The sequence below is a fragment of the Bos mutus genome, chromosome 9, assembly GCF_027580195.1.
Source record: "Bos mutus isolate GX-2022 chromosome 9, NWIPB_WYAK_1.1, whole genome shotgun sequence".
NCBI lineage: Eukaryota > Metazoa > Chordata > Mammalia > Artiodactyla > Bovidae > Bos > Bos mutus.
In genome coordinates this window covers 86,631,663-86,650,634 of record NC_091625.1, presented here as the reverse complement: position 1 = coordinate 86,650,634, position 18,972 = coordinate 86,631,663, and the positions used below count along the sequence as shown (strand labels likewise).

At 40.5% G+C, this 18,972-nt stretch overlaps 2 protein-coding genes across 5 annotated transcripts in view; one reads left to right on the top strand and one right to left on the bottom strand.

Annotated features, from left to right (window-relative positions):
* Nucleotides 1-720, top strand: part of KATNA1 (katanin catalytic subunit A1) — a 34,699-nt gene extending 33,979 nt beyond the window's left edge. For 2 of the 4 annotated variants that reach the window (XM_070376848.1, XM_070376849.1), the window contains one exon: nucleotides 1-719. In XM_070376848.1, the coding sequence (XP_070232949.1) occupies nucleotides 1-199 (199 nt within the window). In that variant the 3' untranslated portion in view covers nucleotides 200-719. The other 2 variants (XM_070376850.1, XM_005908055.3) reach the window with 2 other exon arrangements.
* A 1,227-nt stretch (nucleotides 721-1,947) lies between these two features.
* GINM1 (glycosylated integral membrane protein 1) lies at nucleotides 1,948-16,967 on the bottom strand. The gene is made up of 8 exons (XM_005908057.3): nucleotides 16,774-16,967; nucleotides 12,160-12,216; nucleotides 11,897-11,993; nucleotides 6,825-6,976; nucleotides 6,137-6,293; nucleotides 5,501-5,631; nucleotides 3,706-3,869; nucleotides 1,948-2,696 (listed from the first exon to the last, which is right to left on the bottom strand). The coding sequence occupies exons 1-8, from the start codon at nucleotides 16,891-16,893 to the stop codon at nucleotides 2,585-2,587; spliced, it is 990 nt and encodes a 329-aa protein (XP_005908119.2). The 5' UTR covers nucleotides 16,894-16,967; the 3' UTR covers nucleotides 1,948-2,584.
* Between the last annotated feature and the right edge of the window lie 2,005 nt (nucleotides 16,968-18,972).

Here is an 18,972-nt window from a genome sequence, read left to right as displayed (position 1 = left end):
GGATGCATCCTTGATGGCAATGAGAAGGCGTATTGAAGGTTTGACCCCAGAAGAAATCAGAAATCTTTCAAGAGAAGAAATGCATATGCCTACAACTATGGAGGATTTTGAAATGGCTTTAAAAAAGGTTTCAAAGTCAGTATCTGCTGCAGACATTGAAAGATATGAGAAATGGATATTTGAGTTTGGATCATGCTAAATTCTCACATGTAAACTGTGAGCAACCTTGCATTAAGTGTTTGAATAATTAAATGTAGTATTTCATTGCACCAAGCGCTATATTTTTTTAAACTTTCGTTATGGTAAGAGTGAAAAAAAAGTATGATTCTGAATAAAGGCAATTTTTTCAAGTTACAAGCAAACTTGTTTTACTTTCGCATTACTCTGTTTCTCTTTCACTGACAAGTGTACCAAAAGTGCTGTTACTTGGCTTGCAAAACTGTCTGTATGCGCACGTGCGAGTGTATCCTCTTCCCCTGCCTGTGGCTGCTGTTGCTTCTGAAGAATAAGACTGGCTCTAGCTCTGTAGGTGCCAGGGGATAACTTGAAGTCCCTGAATATTTTTACACAAGTAGCCGGGCAGATCACACCCAGTGTACTTTCCTTCCTGCCTGGTGTTATGGCCAGTTTCCCTCCTCATTCTGAGAGAGCTTTAAAGGCCCCTTCATTTTACTGTGCAATTTAAAAAAAAAAAAAAAAATATATATATACATACATCTGTACAGTCTTGCCTGCCTGACTGTATTCTGCCCACATGTAAAAGGCTGCACTGTAGGCAAGAAGCTACCTTTATGTTTGTGCTGCTCACTGTACCCTTAAAAGTCACTAACCCATTACTCATGGATGCAAAGTGTAAATAAAATAATAATTAACAGTACAAATATAAATAAATGAAATAAAGAGTAATGGTATAAAACTTTAGGTAAGATTTCTATTTATAATTTCTTATAAAGTAATACTTTCTGTATCACCCCAACCATAGAAAACAGAGCCTCAGGAAGCCCGCATGATTTGCCACGGTCTCAAGTATCACAGGTAAGGAGAGAAGGCAGGCTGGGAACTGCTGACCACAGCGCCTGTGCCCTCCGGTGAAAGCCTCCTACGTTGTTCTCCTCACAAGAGGCTACAAGCTTATGCTTAAAGGATGAAATAAGACCCTGTCATTGTTGAAAGTTAGAACTGGTGATTTCTAGCAACTTAGTGAAGAAGGATATAAAAAAATAAACTGTTAATTGCTGGGTGACTTTAGGATCAAATTGTAAACTATATTATTTGTCTAGAAGATGGACATAGTACATTACACAGGGCTGTTATTCCTTATTAAAAACAGCTAGGCAGAATGAATGACTCCTTTACTATCATTCTTCCACTACACATACCTATTTATAGCCAAAATTGAAGGTGGTTTTAAAATCGAGTCATTTCCTTCTAAAGTGTTTTAAATGATGCTTGCTAAATCACTTGTCCTGTCCCAACTCTTTGCAACCCTATGCACTGTAGCCTGCCAGGCTCCTCTGTCCCTGGAATTCTTCAAGCAGGAATACTGGAGAGGGTTGCCATTCCCTTCTCCATCTTTTCAACCCAGGGATCGAACCCGTGTTTCCTGCGGCTCCTGCATTGCAGGTGGATCCTATACCACTGAGCTACCGAATAAGCCATTTAAATGATGGGTTACAATTATAAAAAAACTTAAAAAAAAGAATTTTAATAGAACAGAAAGTAAAACATGGAGTAAAGGTAAGAACTATATATCCTAGATCATATTGTAAAATATACGTCAATATGGGTGATGGTTAAAAAAAGACCAAACATTATTGTAGGGGAAACAGGACTATACTTAGAATCAAAAGAGCAAAGCACATTCTAATTTGGCAACATTGATGGACTTACTAACTGATGTGACCCTTGGTTTCAGCCAGTGTTATGAAAGGAACTCTTAGAAGTAACTCACATGGGCAAAGATTTTATTGCAAAAACATTGTACTTCTATCTTCAAAAAAAAAAGTTTATTTTTAGAGTGAGAACATGTCACTATTTTAAAATCCTGGTTCATTCAAGGTAAGTAGTCTTGGTACAGGATACAATCAAATCATGATATACACACTTCAGTGATTTTTATACTGAGTCACATACTTAATATTAAGGCACATTTTACTGAATAAAAAAATAAGTGTTAAGTTCTTGAGCTTTTAAATTAGAATTTCATAAAGTGCTTTTCAAAAGTCTTATATATTATAGTAATTAAGTGTATATAATTTCCTTAACAAAGGCACTTTGAAAAGGATTGGCACGTTGGCATTTTGTCTTGCCCTTTTTTTTCTTTTTGGTAGTTTCAAAGTTTATTCACATGTCTTCTGTTCCATTGCATTTAAATTTTTTTTAATTCACCACCAGAACAGGCAGCCCTATTATAGAATAAGGTGAACTTTAACTGTCACTTTAAAGATCAAGTTTTAGACAGCTTTAGGAGTTTAGCAATTTCTCTAGTGTACAAACCGATTCTTAATGGCTTAAAGAAAATTATATTTAAGTGGCAAATTTGAACCATTAGGCTAAGTCAGAGTCCATGATTTGAGATGGTGTTCTAAACACACGTTTTATCTCCAGGGTTTTCTGCTGTTTTCTCAGGTCCATCTGGATATAAGTTGACAGCTGTGAGAGGTATAACATTGACTTTATCCAACTGCAGAATTCCTCTGAAATATAAAAATTAAAACTAAAGTAAGACAGGGCTACTTTGAGGTTATAATTAAATGTATACCTGGGATTAGGTATTTTTGCTTGATTTTATTTATGATGGTTAGTTCACTTTAACCAAACTAATTAGTTTGGAGGAGTAAGAGGAAGATCCTTAGCTGGTACTGTAGGAGATCACAGGGTAAATTATAGATCTCCATGGCATACACAGTCCTAGATTTCACAAAGTGGGCAAGAGGACTAGGCCCAAGTAGCTTTCTAATTAGTACTCCACTGGCATGCAACCATAGATCTTTAAACAGCATTTCTCCTGTTACTCAGCTCAGTTGGTAAAGAATCCGCCTGCAAAATTCTCTGGAGAAGGAATAGGCTACCCACTCCAGTATTCTTGGGCTTCCCTTGTGGCTCAGCTGGTAAAGAATTCACCTGCAATGCAGGAGACCTGGGTTTGATCCCTGGGTTGGGAAGATCCCCTAGCGAAGGGAAAGGCTACCCACTGCAGTATTCTGGCCAGGAGAATTCTATAGTCCATGGGATCCCAAAGAGTTGGACAGGACTGAGCAACCTTCACTTTTACTTTCTTTCACTTTCTCCTGTTACTAAAATACCTTGCTGGTCTTCAAAAATTTACTGCATTTTAAATTGATACTTTGCAGTTGAAAATACATAGTGAAGCCCTCTTGTTTCATTTCTTTCTTATTATACACAATGCATTTTCCATTACAGACACTTGTTCCCTTTCTCTCCAATACACTAAGGTCTTACAGAGCAGAGTTTGTCCTAGCCACGTGTGAATTCCCAAGACAAGTGTCTTGACCATATAAGTAGCCAATAAAAGTCTTTTAATTTTGCTAAAGCTGAAAGATGGGCTAGAAAAAAAGAGATATACTATTTTTCCCCCCACTTGTCTTACTCTTCCTAATTTTTCTATTTTCTACTGTATAGTAAATACAACTACTTTTTAATCATTAAGAATACTAAAGTTGATCAAAAATGAGAAATACTTACTTGTATTCACAAACTGGGAAAAGCACCTTTAAGATGGTTATTACTATAACTGCTCCTATAATTCCAACCACCATGACATTCAAAAACATAAAGAATATCGGGAAGATACTGCTCCAGAACCTGCATAGATCTTTTCTGAACTTTTCCATCCACTGACACATCACCTAAAGAAAAAAAGTTTTTATTAGATACGCAAGTTTCATTTGAGCTCAAGAAACTCTAGTTTTAGGTGATGGTAACATTCATACATCTTGACTGCAAGGTGGTAACATGTCAAAACTTATCGAACTGTACATTTTAAATGGGTACATCTTATTTTTTTAATGTACCTCAAAGTTATTCACAATTTAAAAAATTATTTTCTAGCAAAAGGGGCGTAAGTGTTTGTTACATGTTACTATCCTTTACAATTTATACGTGTTGTCTAACTATAAAGGGCTTCCCAGGTGGCACTAGTGGTAAAGGATCCACCTGCCAGTGCAGGAGATGTAAGAGACATGGGTTTGATCCCTAAGTCAGGAAGATCCCCTGTAGAGGAAACGGCAACCCACTCCACTATTCTTGCCGGACTGGCGGGCTACAGTCCCTGGGGTCCCAAAGAGTCAGACATGACTAAGTATCAGCATGCATGACAAGAAGGCTAGTCCACTTACGCAGAATGGACCTGTCAACTATGTGTTTCCAGTATTTGGAAGACAACAGAAGGAAAGAGTGACAGACATATTCGTAGCTTTTGGAACCCTATAGGGAGTTCAGTTCATTTAGTCAGTCGTGTCTGACTCTTTACGACCCCATGGACTGCAGCACGCCAGGCTTCCCTGTCCATCAACAACTCGTGGAGCTTGCTCAAACTCATGTCCATCAAGTCGGTGATGCCCATTGGTGATGGGGAGTTCACTGCGTACTTCAACAGTGATAGAAGAAACTTGGGCAAGGACTGAAGAGTCTGTTCTTCCTTGCTCTGAGAGAGATGGAGTAAGATTAGTAAGGGCACCAGAGTTCAGGCATTCAAAAAGTGACAGAGGTTTCTCCAGTAACCCAAAGCAAGCAATCCTAACCTAACCTTCAGCGAGAACCTCTTCAAAGAATCATCTCTGGAATCTTTTGTTACTAAACACAGATCCTGCTCATTTAAATGTAAATTATTTTGAGTAAGGGGCCTAGCTAATAAAGAGATTTCACCATACTCTCTGAACCCTGTCTCCCCGGTCAGCAGTATACTATTATCATCATATGTGAGTACTTAACAGGTGCCAATGTATATTTACATTTGCACCCATCGTATTTAAACGCTTACAACAACCTCATAGAAAAGGCATCACTTTATGGACTTTGCTGTACACGTAAAGAAAAAGGTTAGAGAGGCTAGGAACTTGTCCCAGCTGACACAGCTAGTCAGTGGCAGAACCAGGATTCAAACCTAAGCAGTCTGATTTCAGAAAGTACACTCAACCAAGTGTGCTGAGTCACCGTACAAAGTCTTGAGGGGACTGTGCGTGTGTGTACATGTGTGCATGCATGAAGTCACAGAATAAACAGACCGATGGGGATATGAGAAAGACCCCCAAACAAACTGAAATCTAACACCTTTACCATCATCATCTGACTACATTACTAAGAAGGAAAACAGGAATACCTAAAAATGTCACATTAAAACCGTGATGAGTTCATTATTAACAATGTCCCATGGATCCAATTCTCATGGTTTCCACCTCAGTTTAAACGCTAGCACTTCTTTACCATAACCATAAATGCTTGTAACACATATAAAGATAATCCCAAATACCTGATTTACCTTATATGAAGATGGAGGCTCAGCTCTGAGAGGAGTTTCAGGTAATTTGCCAGGCAGAGCTTCATTTACAGTGGTTTCCACATTCCTGATAAGATACTGGCTGGTGGTCTGCAATGAACTAACGCTTTCTCCTGAGAAGGAAGACCCAAGTTACCAAAATGCCAAGAACGTGCTGGTGACTCTCCCACTAGTTCTAGGATTTTACACCAGTAACATTTAAGATGGTGAGAACATCCACTTTTTTGATAGGAGAAAAAGAAACATTTGATTGTTTAGATTTAAATGCCAGAAAGGAACCTCAAATTAAGACAGTAAGAAGGGAGCTATAGCAGTTATGATTCTGTCACACAGAAAGTCAAATTTTTTAAGTTCTGTGTTTCAGTGGAAAAAATGATATTTCCTCTTCTAAATGAACTTAAGTGAATGAAATTCTTATTATGTATTTTTAGATGATTTCAGCAAAATGTCCCTCTGTCATCAGCACAGACCACATCTTACAAAATGGATACATAAAGCAATTCATGTTATAAAGCATTTTTAAAAGAAGCTTACTTCCAAACATATTAACTATGATGAAAAAGTTACCAATTAAAGAAATCATTTCCTTAATACTTTAAATAATGGTCTTTGAAGTACCTTTTTTGGAGAGGTTGGGAAGGGTGAATAGAATGTCACTGTCTCGGGAAATCGAGTAGAGCATGCTTTCTTCTAAAGGCAGGGTGTAGTTTGAACGTCTGACTATTCCCTGATTCTTAACTAAAATATCAATTTCAGTAACGTCCTTTTGTTGAGCCTATGAAAAAGTAGAAGCAATTCTCTTTATTTTGAATAGTGACACAACCTGGCAAGAGTCTAAAACTGAATTTTCTTCCCTGATTTCTGAAACTAACAAACTTGTGCTATTCACAGAATTCCTCTTTAAGACAATTAATTTGCAACTTTAATCACACACAGTGTGCTTTAGCGCTCACTATGAGAGGTTTCCTCTCAGTTTCGTTTCACTGACTTAAGAGAGACTTGGCCAGAAGAAATGGCAGCAGAGCTACGAACCAAATTCAATCTCTTCACTTACTTGCTCTATTTAATAATGATCATAATTTTAAGAGATATAAACATGTATGAATATGATCTTTTTTCAAATTAAGATTTTAAATTCTAAACAGGTAAATGCTAAAACAAGTAAGACAATTCTAAATGATTAGATACAGACAACATTAGTGTAGCTTCTTTCCTTATCAAGTCAGAAATAAATAACTGAATGTGTGCATAACACTGAACACAAATCTTTACAATTAATTCCCAGATGGCAAGCACACTATCTTACCTGTTTTCCATCTATCTCTACTACTTCTTCTTGAATGACAATCAGTTGCAAACTGGAACCAGATGTCATTGGCCACTCATGAACTAAAATCCTTACACTGACAATTCCAAAATATTCTTTTTCCTCCAAGTTTTCCAGATTTTCATTCTTCACTGTTCAAAAAAAAATAGTGATAGCTTTGAACAAAAAATGCCACCAAATCAGTTACTGAATTTGATCATTTTGTTGACATTTACATGGAACAAGACAGGTGTACACCATTATCTTTGCCTTTATTTCTGACCTCACTGATGTTTCAGATCTATGGCAACAAAGACAACTTGACAAACCCCTACAATTCTTATACTCATTTAAAGGGAAAAATGCCTGACTTTCAGATTTTGTATGGAACTTCACACTTGCCACACCTTTCCTATTCTTTTCCATAGATTAGCTACGAGGAACCAGTAAGGTGTAACTGTTTACACAACAGGGTTAATCGATGGGGAGGGCGGGAATGGGGATGAGGGAGGGAAAGCCCCGTAATTACTCCCCACTTACAAAGGATGGAGTGGGATCGGCTACTGGCCCTGTTGTTCTGGCTGAGAAACCCCACCCCCATCCCAGCAGCAATGGAGGGTGGCAGTTGCAATTGGTTTATAAACCTGAGGAATGCTATAGAAAAAGATACTAGAAACCAACAAAACTGCTGCAAAAGCAGCATTTTGTTTCTGTTCCTCCAATGTTATTGGCTAGGAATAATCCGCCAAAAAGGAACCCTGACGGATATCCTGCATGCAGGCCCAGCCGTTTAAGCCGACGCTGTGCCTTTACAGAGCTGTTCCCTTGATCCAGCATGCTCTCCGTTACTCACTCTCCTCCCTTAGGTTTTTAAATTTTATTATTTTTTGATGTGGACCATTTTCAAAGTCTTTATTGAATTTGTTACAATATTGCTTCTGTTTTGTGTTCTGGTTTTTTGGCTGTGAGGCATGTGGGATCTTAGCCCCACCTAGAGATTGAACCTGTACCCCCTTTATTGGAAGGTAAAGTCTTAACGACTGGATCTCCAGAGAAGTCCCCTCCCATACATTTTTAATTAATACCTACTTAATAGTTCTAGATACCATATCCTTAAAATGCTGAGTTCATGCCTTTTTATAAAAAAAATTTAAAGCACTAACAGTGTAGTTCTTAGTTTATAAACCTGTCTCAACTGGGCGAGTTCCTTGCGAGGACGAATTAAGTTCTTATTCTATAGCCTATGTGAAGTAGTGATTCCACCCAGGATTATAAATACATAATTTAAAACAAATATCTGGTCTAGTGGTTCTAAACCCTAACTATATATCAGAATCAACTGGGAACAGCACAGATGCTAAAGCCTCACTCTAGTCTTAAAATTTCAGGGGGTACAGGCTAGCATTTATAATTTTTAAACAGGTACCTACATTTTTATTGAGAAACAAGTGGCCTAACCCCTGGTCTCAATCTAAGTTCACAAACCTGTTCCTCCTGGACTTCTCTGTTTCTGTTAATAAACCCCTCTGCCTTCTCCAAACTACCAAAGACAAGAATGACTAGGTTGCCTCCGACTTGTTCACTCTCATCCTCTATCCAGTCAGTTGTTCCCTTTGGCCATTCCAAATCCAAAGTACCTCTTCTGTGTGTCCTTTCCAGCTCCACCTACCTCCCCACCCAACACCTAGTTCATTAGCCTCTTACTCTTGAGGTATTTACCTAACTATTCTCCCCTTCTGTAATCCCTCCCTCTTCAACCATTCACAGGATGGTGCCGGATTAATCTCACCATCACATGGTTTTGATTACACAGTGTCCTTGTCAGATGCCTTCAGCGGCACCCTATGACCTCGCTGGTGGTTCTCTGCCGGGTCCTCCTCCTTCAGGCTCATTACGGTGCCCTCTCTCTCATCTGCCTAACCTCCCTCGCATCCTCTGAGCTTCTATCTGGAAAGCTTCCCCTCTCTTGTGGTCCATTTCAGTGTTTTCACTGTTTACCCAGCAGTCTCCCTCAGGGAAGGGTAGGCTGCTCGTCAACCTACTCGTATGCCCAAAGGCCAGTCACCAGAACAGAGACTCAAGAGATGAGAAAAGGCAGTCATGTCAATACATCAAAGCGTACTGATGCATATGACTCTTCCTCCAAATCTGTAATGGCTGCTACAGAATAAAACTAGTAACAACAAGAGCCCTCTATATTCTGACTTTCTGCACTGAGGGAGACGGCTTTCCAAAATGGCTCTCAATGACTCTTGCCCCTCCAGCCTTCCTGCCCCTTTGTAACTGCCTTCCATAAAGTGCGAGCTGGACCTAGACACTTGTTTCGAACAAAGAGAATACAGTGAACGTGCTGGAATGTCACGTGTGTGATTAGATTATACGGACTGTGACTGGTGTCTTGCTGGTGTGCTCTCCCTGACAGTCTCTCTTGTTCTGTGATAAAGCCAGCTGCTATGTTGTGAGATGCTCTACAGAGAGGCCCACGTGGCAAGAACATGAAGGAGGGACTCCAGCTAACATCCTGTGAGGAACAATTCACAAGGAAATGAACCCTGTCAAGAACCACGAGTGCTAGGAAGCACACCTTTCCCAGCTGAGCCAGAGTCAGAGGACCCAGCTAAGCCAAGCTCAAATTTATGACCTACAGGAACTAGGAGATAATAGTGTCACAGGCTACGACGTTTGGGTTAAACCGTTAAAACAGCAATATAACTAATACATCTACAAAGAAGAATTTTTTTTAAGAATTAAGGATAGAAGACTCTTGCTGTAGTTGCATTTAATGTTTTAAAGATTCCTGTGAAATGATAAGACAGGCTTTTACTTCAGCTTTCAAGGAAATATACTCAATGCAACTGGGATGACTAGAAAGATGACTATAATAAATAAAGCAAGCAGACTGCACCCCACATCTAACTCCTAATACATACAACATCAGTGGAATGTTATTCAAGCCAGTAATGGCACTTCTTTTCCTTGCTATGATGGATTAACTTGCAGTACACCAACTCTCTCACTGAGAACTATAGAAAACATGTGAGACATGAACGCGCACATGGACACTGAAATCTGCAATGAAAAAATGCTGAGCAGAATTCTTTAGGTAGAGGGGAAATAACTCCAGAGGGGAACACAGATATTTAGGAAGGAATGAAAAGCAAAAGAAAGAGTAACTGTGAGGGTAAGCACAAAAGAACATCCGCCTACAGGAGAACACTAAGAACAACTTATGGTGCTCAGGGTTTAGGAATACAAAGAGTTACAATTCATGAAAATAGCAACACAAAAGCAGCAAGGGGAGGAACTCCCTGGTGGTCTGGTGGTTAGGGCCTGGGGCTTTCAATGCCATGGCCCAGATTCAATCCCTGGTCAGAGAACTAAGATCCCTCAAGGCACAAGGCTAAAAAAAAAAAAAAAAAAAATTAAATTGAATTAAAAATTTTAAAAGCAGAAGAGAATAAATGGAGTTTAAGTGTTCTAAGACTCCTGCAGTGGTTGGGAAATGATAAAAGTACGAGTTTACTCATCTCAAGGGTAACCATTAAAACAGTAAAATAATATAAAAACCAACAAGATAGAGGGGGACAATGAAACAAAAAGTAAATAACCCAGAAGAGGAGAAAAGGAGAAAAAAGGAAAAAAACAGAACAGATAAGACACAGATAGAAAACAAATAATTAATACAGACTATCTGAATCTAAACATATCACTTATTACATTAATATAAGTAAATTAAAATTCCAATTAAAGACAGAATGATAGCCTGAATAAAAAAAAAGAAAGAAACCACAAGTATATGCTGCTTGTAAGACATTCACCTTAATTATAAGGACCCAGGAAGACTGAAAAAAAATGGAAACATACCACAAAACAATCCACCACCCTCCTCCACGCCCAGCCAAAAAACAGTGACTGGTAAAATAATATATTTAGATAAAGCTGATTTTAAGGCAAGAATATCACTAGAGATAAATAAGGACATATTATAATGACAAAAGAGTGGATTCACCAGAAGACGTAACAGCTCTAAATCTGCATGGATTTAGTAATGCTGTATGGCAAAATATACAAAGCAAAAACTGACAAAACTGAAAGAACAGACAAGTGTTCGTGGTGCAGATTTTAACATACCATTCTCAGTAATTCACAGGGCAAACAAAAAATCAGTACATCCATAAAAGACTGAACGTGATTAACAAATTTGACCTGACAGATACAGAACATCATATCCAACTAATTATATGATTAACTTTCTTTTCAAATACAAATGGAAAGCAACATTTATGAAAACTGACCATATGTTAAGCTATACAGCAAGTCTCTAAATTCAAAGGGTTAAAAGTATACAGCTACATCTCTGATGATAGAGATGGAATCAGTAAAAAAGAAAAAAAATCCCTCAGTGTTTGAAAATTAAGCAATATACTTCACAATGACTCCTAGGACAAGGAACTATCACAATAAATACCTGGAAAACATGAATGGAATGATAATAAAGACACATAATGAATTAAATATAGGACACAAGTGCTCAGAGAAATATTTACTGCCTTAAATCTGTATATTAAAATAGGTAACAGGAATACTATACAAATTTCTCATATTCTTTATGTCATTCAAACAGTGGGTATATTCCAATGTAACATGTTTGCTTGTCTTTAAACAACTCAAGGTTTTAAAAGGTTAAAAAGGAAAATGTAATACAGACATAAAGGTAGAAGAAGCAGAAAGACAATTCACTTTTCTCTTTGCTTTTTACAAATGTGAAGAGATTTTGCCTTGCTTCTAAATCCCTATTTACTACCTCGAGACACATTCTTACATTGTCATTAACCTACCAGACATGCCGTTCCGAGCAATATCAATGCCATGATAGAGAATATATGAAAATGCCAGAAATAACCGATATTAAGTAGGAAAAGAGTTTTAAATCCATTAGTGTTATCATACACTCTAGTAATGATGTACATTATTAATTTAAAATGGAAATAAATAACGTCAAAGAATTGTGTTTCACTAATTTAGTGTTATTAAAAACACAATAATTATGGAAATAATTTAGCAGTACTCACCTATCAAAGTCTGACAGCTTATTCGGGTTACACCACTATTTACAGGGAAGTCATTTACATATACCTGTCCACTCTCATAGGTTATGTTAAGAACAACCTTAAAATAAAGCAGCATATACATTAATTCCAATGGTTTACAAATGATGACAAACTCTTCATGTCAAAAATACTTTATCTAACTAAATGAGGTGTATAGATAAAAAATAAAATAGTCTGCATGATATTTAGCTAAATGATATAATGAAAGCATAACAAAGACACACCTGTTCTTTAGACACCTCCCCATCCTCCAGGGTAGTTACATTAATTCTGATGCTGTCCTGCAAAATAAATACACAAATCAGGTAGGTATGCATTTGCTGAACTAAGAGTAACTCAGTTCATTCTCTTCTCCCTCAATTATACTTACTGTATGATCGCATATGACTACATTAAATGAACACTGTTAAAAAACTCATCAGGGAAAAAGAAAAAAAAACACAATTCATCAGGTTCATTTTTACAGCTCTTTTGTGGGGGGGGGAGGGGGCGTGGCTTTCAGGATCTTAGTTCCCCAACCAGGGATGGAACCCAGGACCCCAGCAGTGAAAACATTGAATCTTAACTGCTAGACCACCGGGGAATTCCCTTTACAGCCTTTTAAATGCCATTATTCACAATTTAAGTTTTTCATAATCTATACACTTATCCATTTAATATGAAATATATCATGTATCTGAGCATGTAATATGCAAATATAAAGTTTAAAAGAAAAGATAAACACTCATGTATCTCCTGCTGCTGCTGCTAAATTGCTTCAGTCGTGTCCGATTCTGTGTGACCCCAGAGACGGCAGCCCACCAGGTTCCCCCGTCCCTGGGATTCTCCAGGCAAGAACACTGGAGTGGGGTGCCATTTCCTTCTCCAATGCATGAAAGTGAAAAGTGAAAGTGAAGTCCCTCAGTCATGTCTGACTCTTAGCGACCCCATGGACTGCAGCCCACCAGGCTCTTCCATCCATGGGATTTTCCAGGCAAGAGTACTGGAGTGGGGTGCCATTGCCTTCTCCCATGTATCTCCTACCCAGGAGCAAAATAAAATGTCATTCATATCTTCTAAGTCCCCTGTATGATCCTTTCTGTCACATTTCCCACTGCCCCTCAGAAGGAATCCCTATCCTGTCTTCCATGTTAACATATCTTGCTTTCCTTTACAGTTTAACTCCCTGTGTTCTCTTTCTCTAAACAACCTATTGTTTAGTTTTATCTGTTCCTGAACTTTATAAGTGGAATGATATTGCATGTATTTTTCTGGACCTTCTTTAATTTAAAACAGTTATGTGGGCAGATGTAGACACTTTTTTTTTTAAACAGCATTGTGTAATATACCATCAATTTATTTATTTGTTCCATGAGAGTGGACATCAAATGTTTCCAACTTTATTGTTTTCACGTACAAACTTGCTCTTATCCTTCTTAAAGGTGTCTTCTAATGCCCATGGACAAGGATTTGGGATGCACAGTTTCACTGCCTCTCATGGTATGCTCAAAGACAGTCTACTCAAATATTTAAGTTTATTCATGAGATGCTTACTACACAGAAGAAAGCACTATTTTAAGTATTCAGGGTCACAGGAACTATAATTTGTTATCTGTAAATGAAATTCTTTCCTAAGTGTATTCACAGACATTGTTATCCTAGAATAAAAAGAAGACTCCTCTTAATGCCTTTTGGCGGGGGGTGGGGTTCTTAATTTTCAAAGAGAAAAATTATTCATAAACATGAAACTAACATACCAGTGTATTTCTTGGCACCATGAGCAACCCCAATACTTTATATATTTCTAACAAATGAGAGACTAAGACAGTGATTTTATGGGCTGAGTTTATTGATTCCTGGGACAACCTGATAAACAGGATACTAACATGTAAGTCCATACCATCTATTCAGGATGGCTTTGGTCCACTTCCCAACTCCCAGAGGAGCCCAGGAAGCTTTAGGACTAGTGATTCCTCAGCTCCAGTCCACTTTTCTCCTGGCCCATCCTTATCTAGAATTAAGTGTGGGTTAGAACAAGTGAACTCATCTCTTAGAACAAACTAACATTCAATAAACCATTAAGTTGCTGGCTGTATTGTTTTATGCCCAAATTTCCATCAAGAGTTCATTCTTTCCAAGCTAGACGATCTGTTTTAAAACTGTAGAGTACTGTTCTTCTAACAGTCTGGAGATAAGCCTCCAGTGATGCTCTTCTGAGAAACCTTTTTATAGCTTCTGCCTTTCTGTAGAGAACATACCCTATATTGTGAGTAATTTACTGCACTTACATACATCACCTGCCCAGTAGAACTGGGCCCGTTGTCTTTGGAAAAGACAATGAACAGACAGGAGCACACTGTATTTTCCAGAGGGCCAACTCCAATTACGTTCTTTTGGATCCTCTTGAATGATTTCACATCAGGAGAAACTCTCATCCCTTCCTGCCTCCTAAACCAAAGTTCAGAGCCAGGTCATATTTCTTGTTCTTTCCAAGAGCCTCTGACAGAACTGGAAGTACAGGCTTGTCATCCAGGGCAGTGTACACTTAGAAAAGGGTGGCAGAACTAAAGTCTCCCCTACTCATTTTCAATTCTCCTCTGATTCCGTCACTCACAATTGCCCACCTGGGACAAAATGGCTTCCTAAGAACAAAAGTAATAGATACCTGGTTTAAAGTAAGTCTGAGGGAAATAAATGAAATAAATATTTACACATATAAGAAATAAATATTTACACATATAAGAAAAGAAGCGTCCTCTGGCTGCCTCCCTCTCCTTGGTGACCAAGTCATTTTAATAACAGAAGAATGAACTGTAAAAAAATTTTTATTACTTCACAATCTGTATAACCTCAACATCTGACAACTTACATATGTAAACAAAACAGAAAAATGCTTATAATCCAATAAACCTGAGTGACTGAAGACATACACAGAATTTTCCTGATTTCAACCAATTTTCTTACATTTAGGTCAGGCGGGATACGAAGCTAAACAAATGAAAACGTGTGTGATAAAGCAAGTACAGTAAAATACAAATGGTCGGCTGAGTTGGCATTATGTTGTGCATTATGTTATGAGTTGGCATATGGTATCCACTAACCAAATGTGACTATTTACATTTAATTAAAACTAAACAACATGTTAAAAGCTCAGTTCCTCAATCACACTGGCGACATTTCAAATACTCAATAACCACAGTAGTCCAGTGGTTACCATGATGCGGAGAGTTCAAACACACCATTGCTACATAAAAGTCAACAGAAAAACTCCTATCAAATATGCACAACCACTCTAAAACTCTTTCAAACGTTCTGTATCTTTGAAAATTTTCACAATACAACTTTGATAAATGTTTAGATTCAGAGGCCTCAGCTTCCCACATACACCTTCCAAGGAATGAGATTCTCCTCCTAGTTGCAGAGCATTCATTTAACCAACGAAATGAGTGTAGATCTGGACTTTCCAAAAGCAGACAGAAGTCATAAGGAGAACTGAAATGAACAACTCAGTAAGAACCCACAGTATGGTGTATTATCAGCCTGCAGTCTAAAGGCAAGCATGTAACAGGAATAGACTCAAAGGTCTTTGGGATTCATAAATAACTATGATAAATCTCTAAAATCTGGAAAAGGGATAACCAATTTCCTAATTCCAGGACTCTAGGAATTACTTCATTTTAATTTGGTCTCGATCTCATATTTTTGAACAGCTGCAACTGTGGTCCACTTCGTATATAAGTGGTTCTTAGAGCTTGGGACGGTGTGGCTTCTTGGAATGTCCCAAGAGAACTGAAACCAAGGTACGCTATTATTTTTGTAGCCTGTAAGGGTAACGCCGTAACTCTTAAAACAGTGAAGGTAAAACAGTGACATTTATGGTGTCAGTCACCCCTGACTGCTGGGTATTCATTCAGGTCTTGATTAGTAAGAAAAGGTGCACCTATGTCGTTTAATCGCATTGCCAAGTCTTCAGACTTTCCGCCTATCACACATTCAACGGCTGAGTGGCAAATACTGGTTAAGGGCAGCGACAGTCCCCCCTACCCGAGCAAAAGCAGTAAGAACCAGTCAGTCACCCTTCAGTACAAGCACGCGGTGATGCGCAAACTTCAGCCCACCTCGGGGTCACCTGGATGGAGAGCTTGCTGGAACACTCTGCTGGGTCCTCACCCTGGAGCTTTTGATTGGAGCGTTTCTACCAGGTTCCCAGGGGATGCTGGCGCGCCTGGCCCCACCGCGCTCAGAGACCGGCTCCTCTAACACCGCCCGCTAAAGGCAGGCCGGCAGGGTCGGCGCTGGGTCTTCCGTCTCTCTGCCTCTGAGGCCCCCAGGCACCCGGCTTGCACGCACCCGGAGCCCCACGCGCCGGTGGCAGGCATTCCTTCCCGCCGCCCGCCGGAGCAGACAGGTGGCCTGGAAACGCCCTCGCTCTCTCCCGTTGAGCAACTTCCACGTTTCCCTAGCACATAAACACTGCCTCGCCCCAGAGCCCGGCTCTACCCCAAGAAGGCGCCATTACAAAAGGCTGTGATCGGTGACTTTCGACGGCAAACGCCCGTCAGGACGGCAACAGCCCAGACGACGGCAACAGCCGAGACTACCGCAACAAGCAGTTCCGCTGCGCCGGGCTTAACCACACGTTAAAGATTCCCTTTCACTCTCTCGCCTCCCTCGTCCCCGCCGCCCCCGTTTCCTTGGGTGCTTCTTCCCACCATTCCCAGCCCTTTGGGAGCCCTACCCCCAGTCCACGGCCTGCCCGCGGGGAGGTGGAAGGTGTCGATGCGGACGCTGCCGTCCCAAGTCCCGGGCCCGGGCTTCTCCCCGAGGATCCCGGCCGACTCGCGTCCGCCTAGCCCTACCTTCGGGGCTGGCGGCAGGAGCGGCGGCTCAAGGGTGCCGGTCGTCAGCCACCCGGTGGCTGGCAGGGCCGCGAAGAACAGCAGCCGGAGAGCGAGGGGCGCCCGCGGAGCGCCCTCCATCTTGGACAGGCCGGGGGCGGGCGGCGGGCGTGGGCCTGCGGGCTGGAGGCCGAGGCCTAGCGGGCCTGAGGGGCGGGGCCTTTGGTGGGGCGGGGGCCTTTGTGGGGGCCGGGCGGGGCGGGGCGAGGGCGGGGCGGGACCCGGAAGTCTCCGAGAGCAGCTGCGGGTCTATAGTTCTAGGCCGCCGCACCACGTTCGGGGGCGGGGTCAAGTCACAGAAGGTCCGATTTCGTCATTAGATCGGCTCTCTGATTTGAGGAGAATTTCCTCACCTGAATGAGTGTAAACATTCTCGTTGCCTTTGTTTTTGATTTAGTATATACTGTTTGTGTACATCAGTATGTCTCTATGTGTATATATTTACATATATCTACAAAGTGAAAATAATGGTAATGTATCAGAACACTGTTGAACGTATCATATTTGGATAATCAATCCTAAAGGAAATCAATCCTGAATATTCATTGGAAGGACTGATGTTGAAGCTGAAACTCCAATACTTTGACCACCTGATGCGAAGAACTGACTCATCAGAAAAGACCCCGATGCTGGGAAAGATTGAAGGCGGGAGGAGAAGGGGATGACAAAGGCTGAGATGGTTGGATGGCATCACCGACTGGATGGATGTGAGTTTGAGTAAGCTCTGGGAGTTGGTAATGGACAGGGAGGCCTGGCGTGCTGCAGTCCATGGGATCGCAAAGAGTCGGACACGACTGAGCGACTGAACTGAATATCACAGTTGGGGTATATCACCTAGCGTGCCCTGCTAGGTCGCTTCACTCCTGTCTGACTCTCTGCGACCCTATGGCCTATATGTAGCCCGCCAGGATCCTTCTTCCATGAGGGTTCTCCAAGCAAGAATACTGGAGTGGGTTCCCATGCCCTCCTCCAGGTGATATTCTCAACTGAGGGATCCAACCCCTGTCTCTTCTGTCTCCGGCACTGGCAGGCGAGTTCTTCACCACTTGCGTCACCTGGGGAAGCCCTCATGTTTGGAGGAGGGGTTTATTACTTCTCACCTTAGTTTGCACTTGGGAATTGTCTGAGCACTTTTAAAAACTGCTGTTTCTGGGGTCTTCCGGGGAACCTGAGTTTCTGATTTAATAAGTCTGGGCAGCAGCTTGGGTATTGATAGTTTTTAAAGTTTCCCAGGGATTTATTGGAGAAGGCAATGGCAACCCACTCCGGTACTCTCGCCTGGAAAATGCCATGGATGGAGGAGCCTGGTAGGCTGCAGTCCATGGGGTCGCTGAGAGTCAGACATGACTGAGCGACTTCACTTTCACTTTTCCTTTCATGCATTGGAGAAGGAAATGGCAACCCATTCCAGTGTTCTTGCCTGGAGAATCCCAGGGACAGGGGAGCCTGGTGGGCTGCCGTCTATGGGGTCACACAGAGTCGGACACGACTGAAGGGACTTAGCAGCAGGGATTTATTGTGCCAAGGCCAAGGAACAACCGCGCATTAAGTTCAACATTCATTGGATCACTGGAGAGGCAGGGAGCAGCACTCTGCTGGAAGCCAGGTCACCTGGGTTCTCAGGGCTTTTCTAGTCAGTTTCTTAACCTATAAATTGACAATGACAGATTTTTCTTCCCCACTTCAGGTTAAAAAAAACTTTTGGTGAAACCCTCTAAAGCAAATGTGAAAATAAATTAATGAAACCCCTTTTAAAATAAAGTCCGGGATGCAGTGGGAGGGGGGAAGTGGATGAAGGCAGTTAAAAGGTACAAACATCCAGTTATAAGATAAATACTAGGATGTAACTGAAAACACGATAAATACAAGCAACACTGATGTATGTTATATTAGGTAATATACGAAAGTTGTTAAGAAAGTAAATCCTAAAAGTTCTCATCACAAGAAAATTTTTTTTCTATTTTCTTAATTTCGTATACATATGAGATGATGGATATTCACTAAACTTATTGTAATAATAACTTCATTATGTTGTATACCTTAAAGTGAACTGAAGTGAAAGTTGCTCAGTCATGTCCAACTCTTTGAGACCCCATGGACTATAGAGTCCATGGAACTCTTCAGGCCAGAATACTGGAGTGGGTAGCCTTTCCCTTCTCC

Bases quoted from the DNA above. Each gene is read 5' to 3' on its own strand.
- GINM1 (XM_005908057.3), bottom strand. From the start codon at position 16,893: ATGGAGGGCGCTCCGCGGGCGCCCCTCGCTCTCCGGCTGCTGTTCTTC. The intron at 5,632-6,136 runs GTACTTCAAAGA...CTTCCTTCTCAG, and splicing joins TCCCAACCTCTCCAAAAAAG to GAGAAAGCGTTAGTTCATTG. The intron at 3,870-5,500 runs GTAAATCAGGTA...TTTTTTCTTTAG, and splicing joins AGCCTCCATCTTCATATAAG to GTGATGTGTCAGTGGATGGA.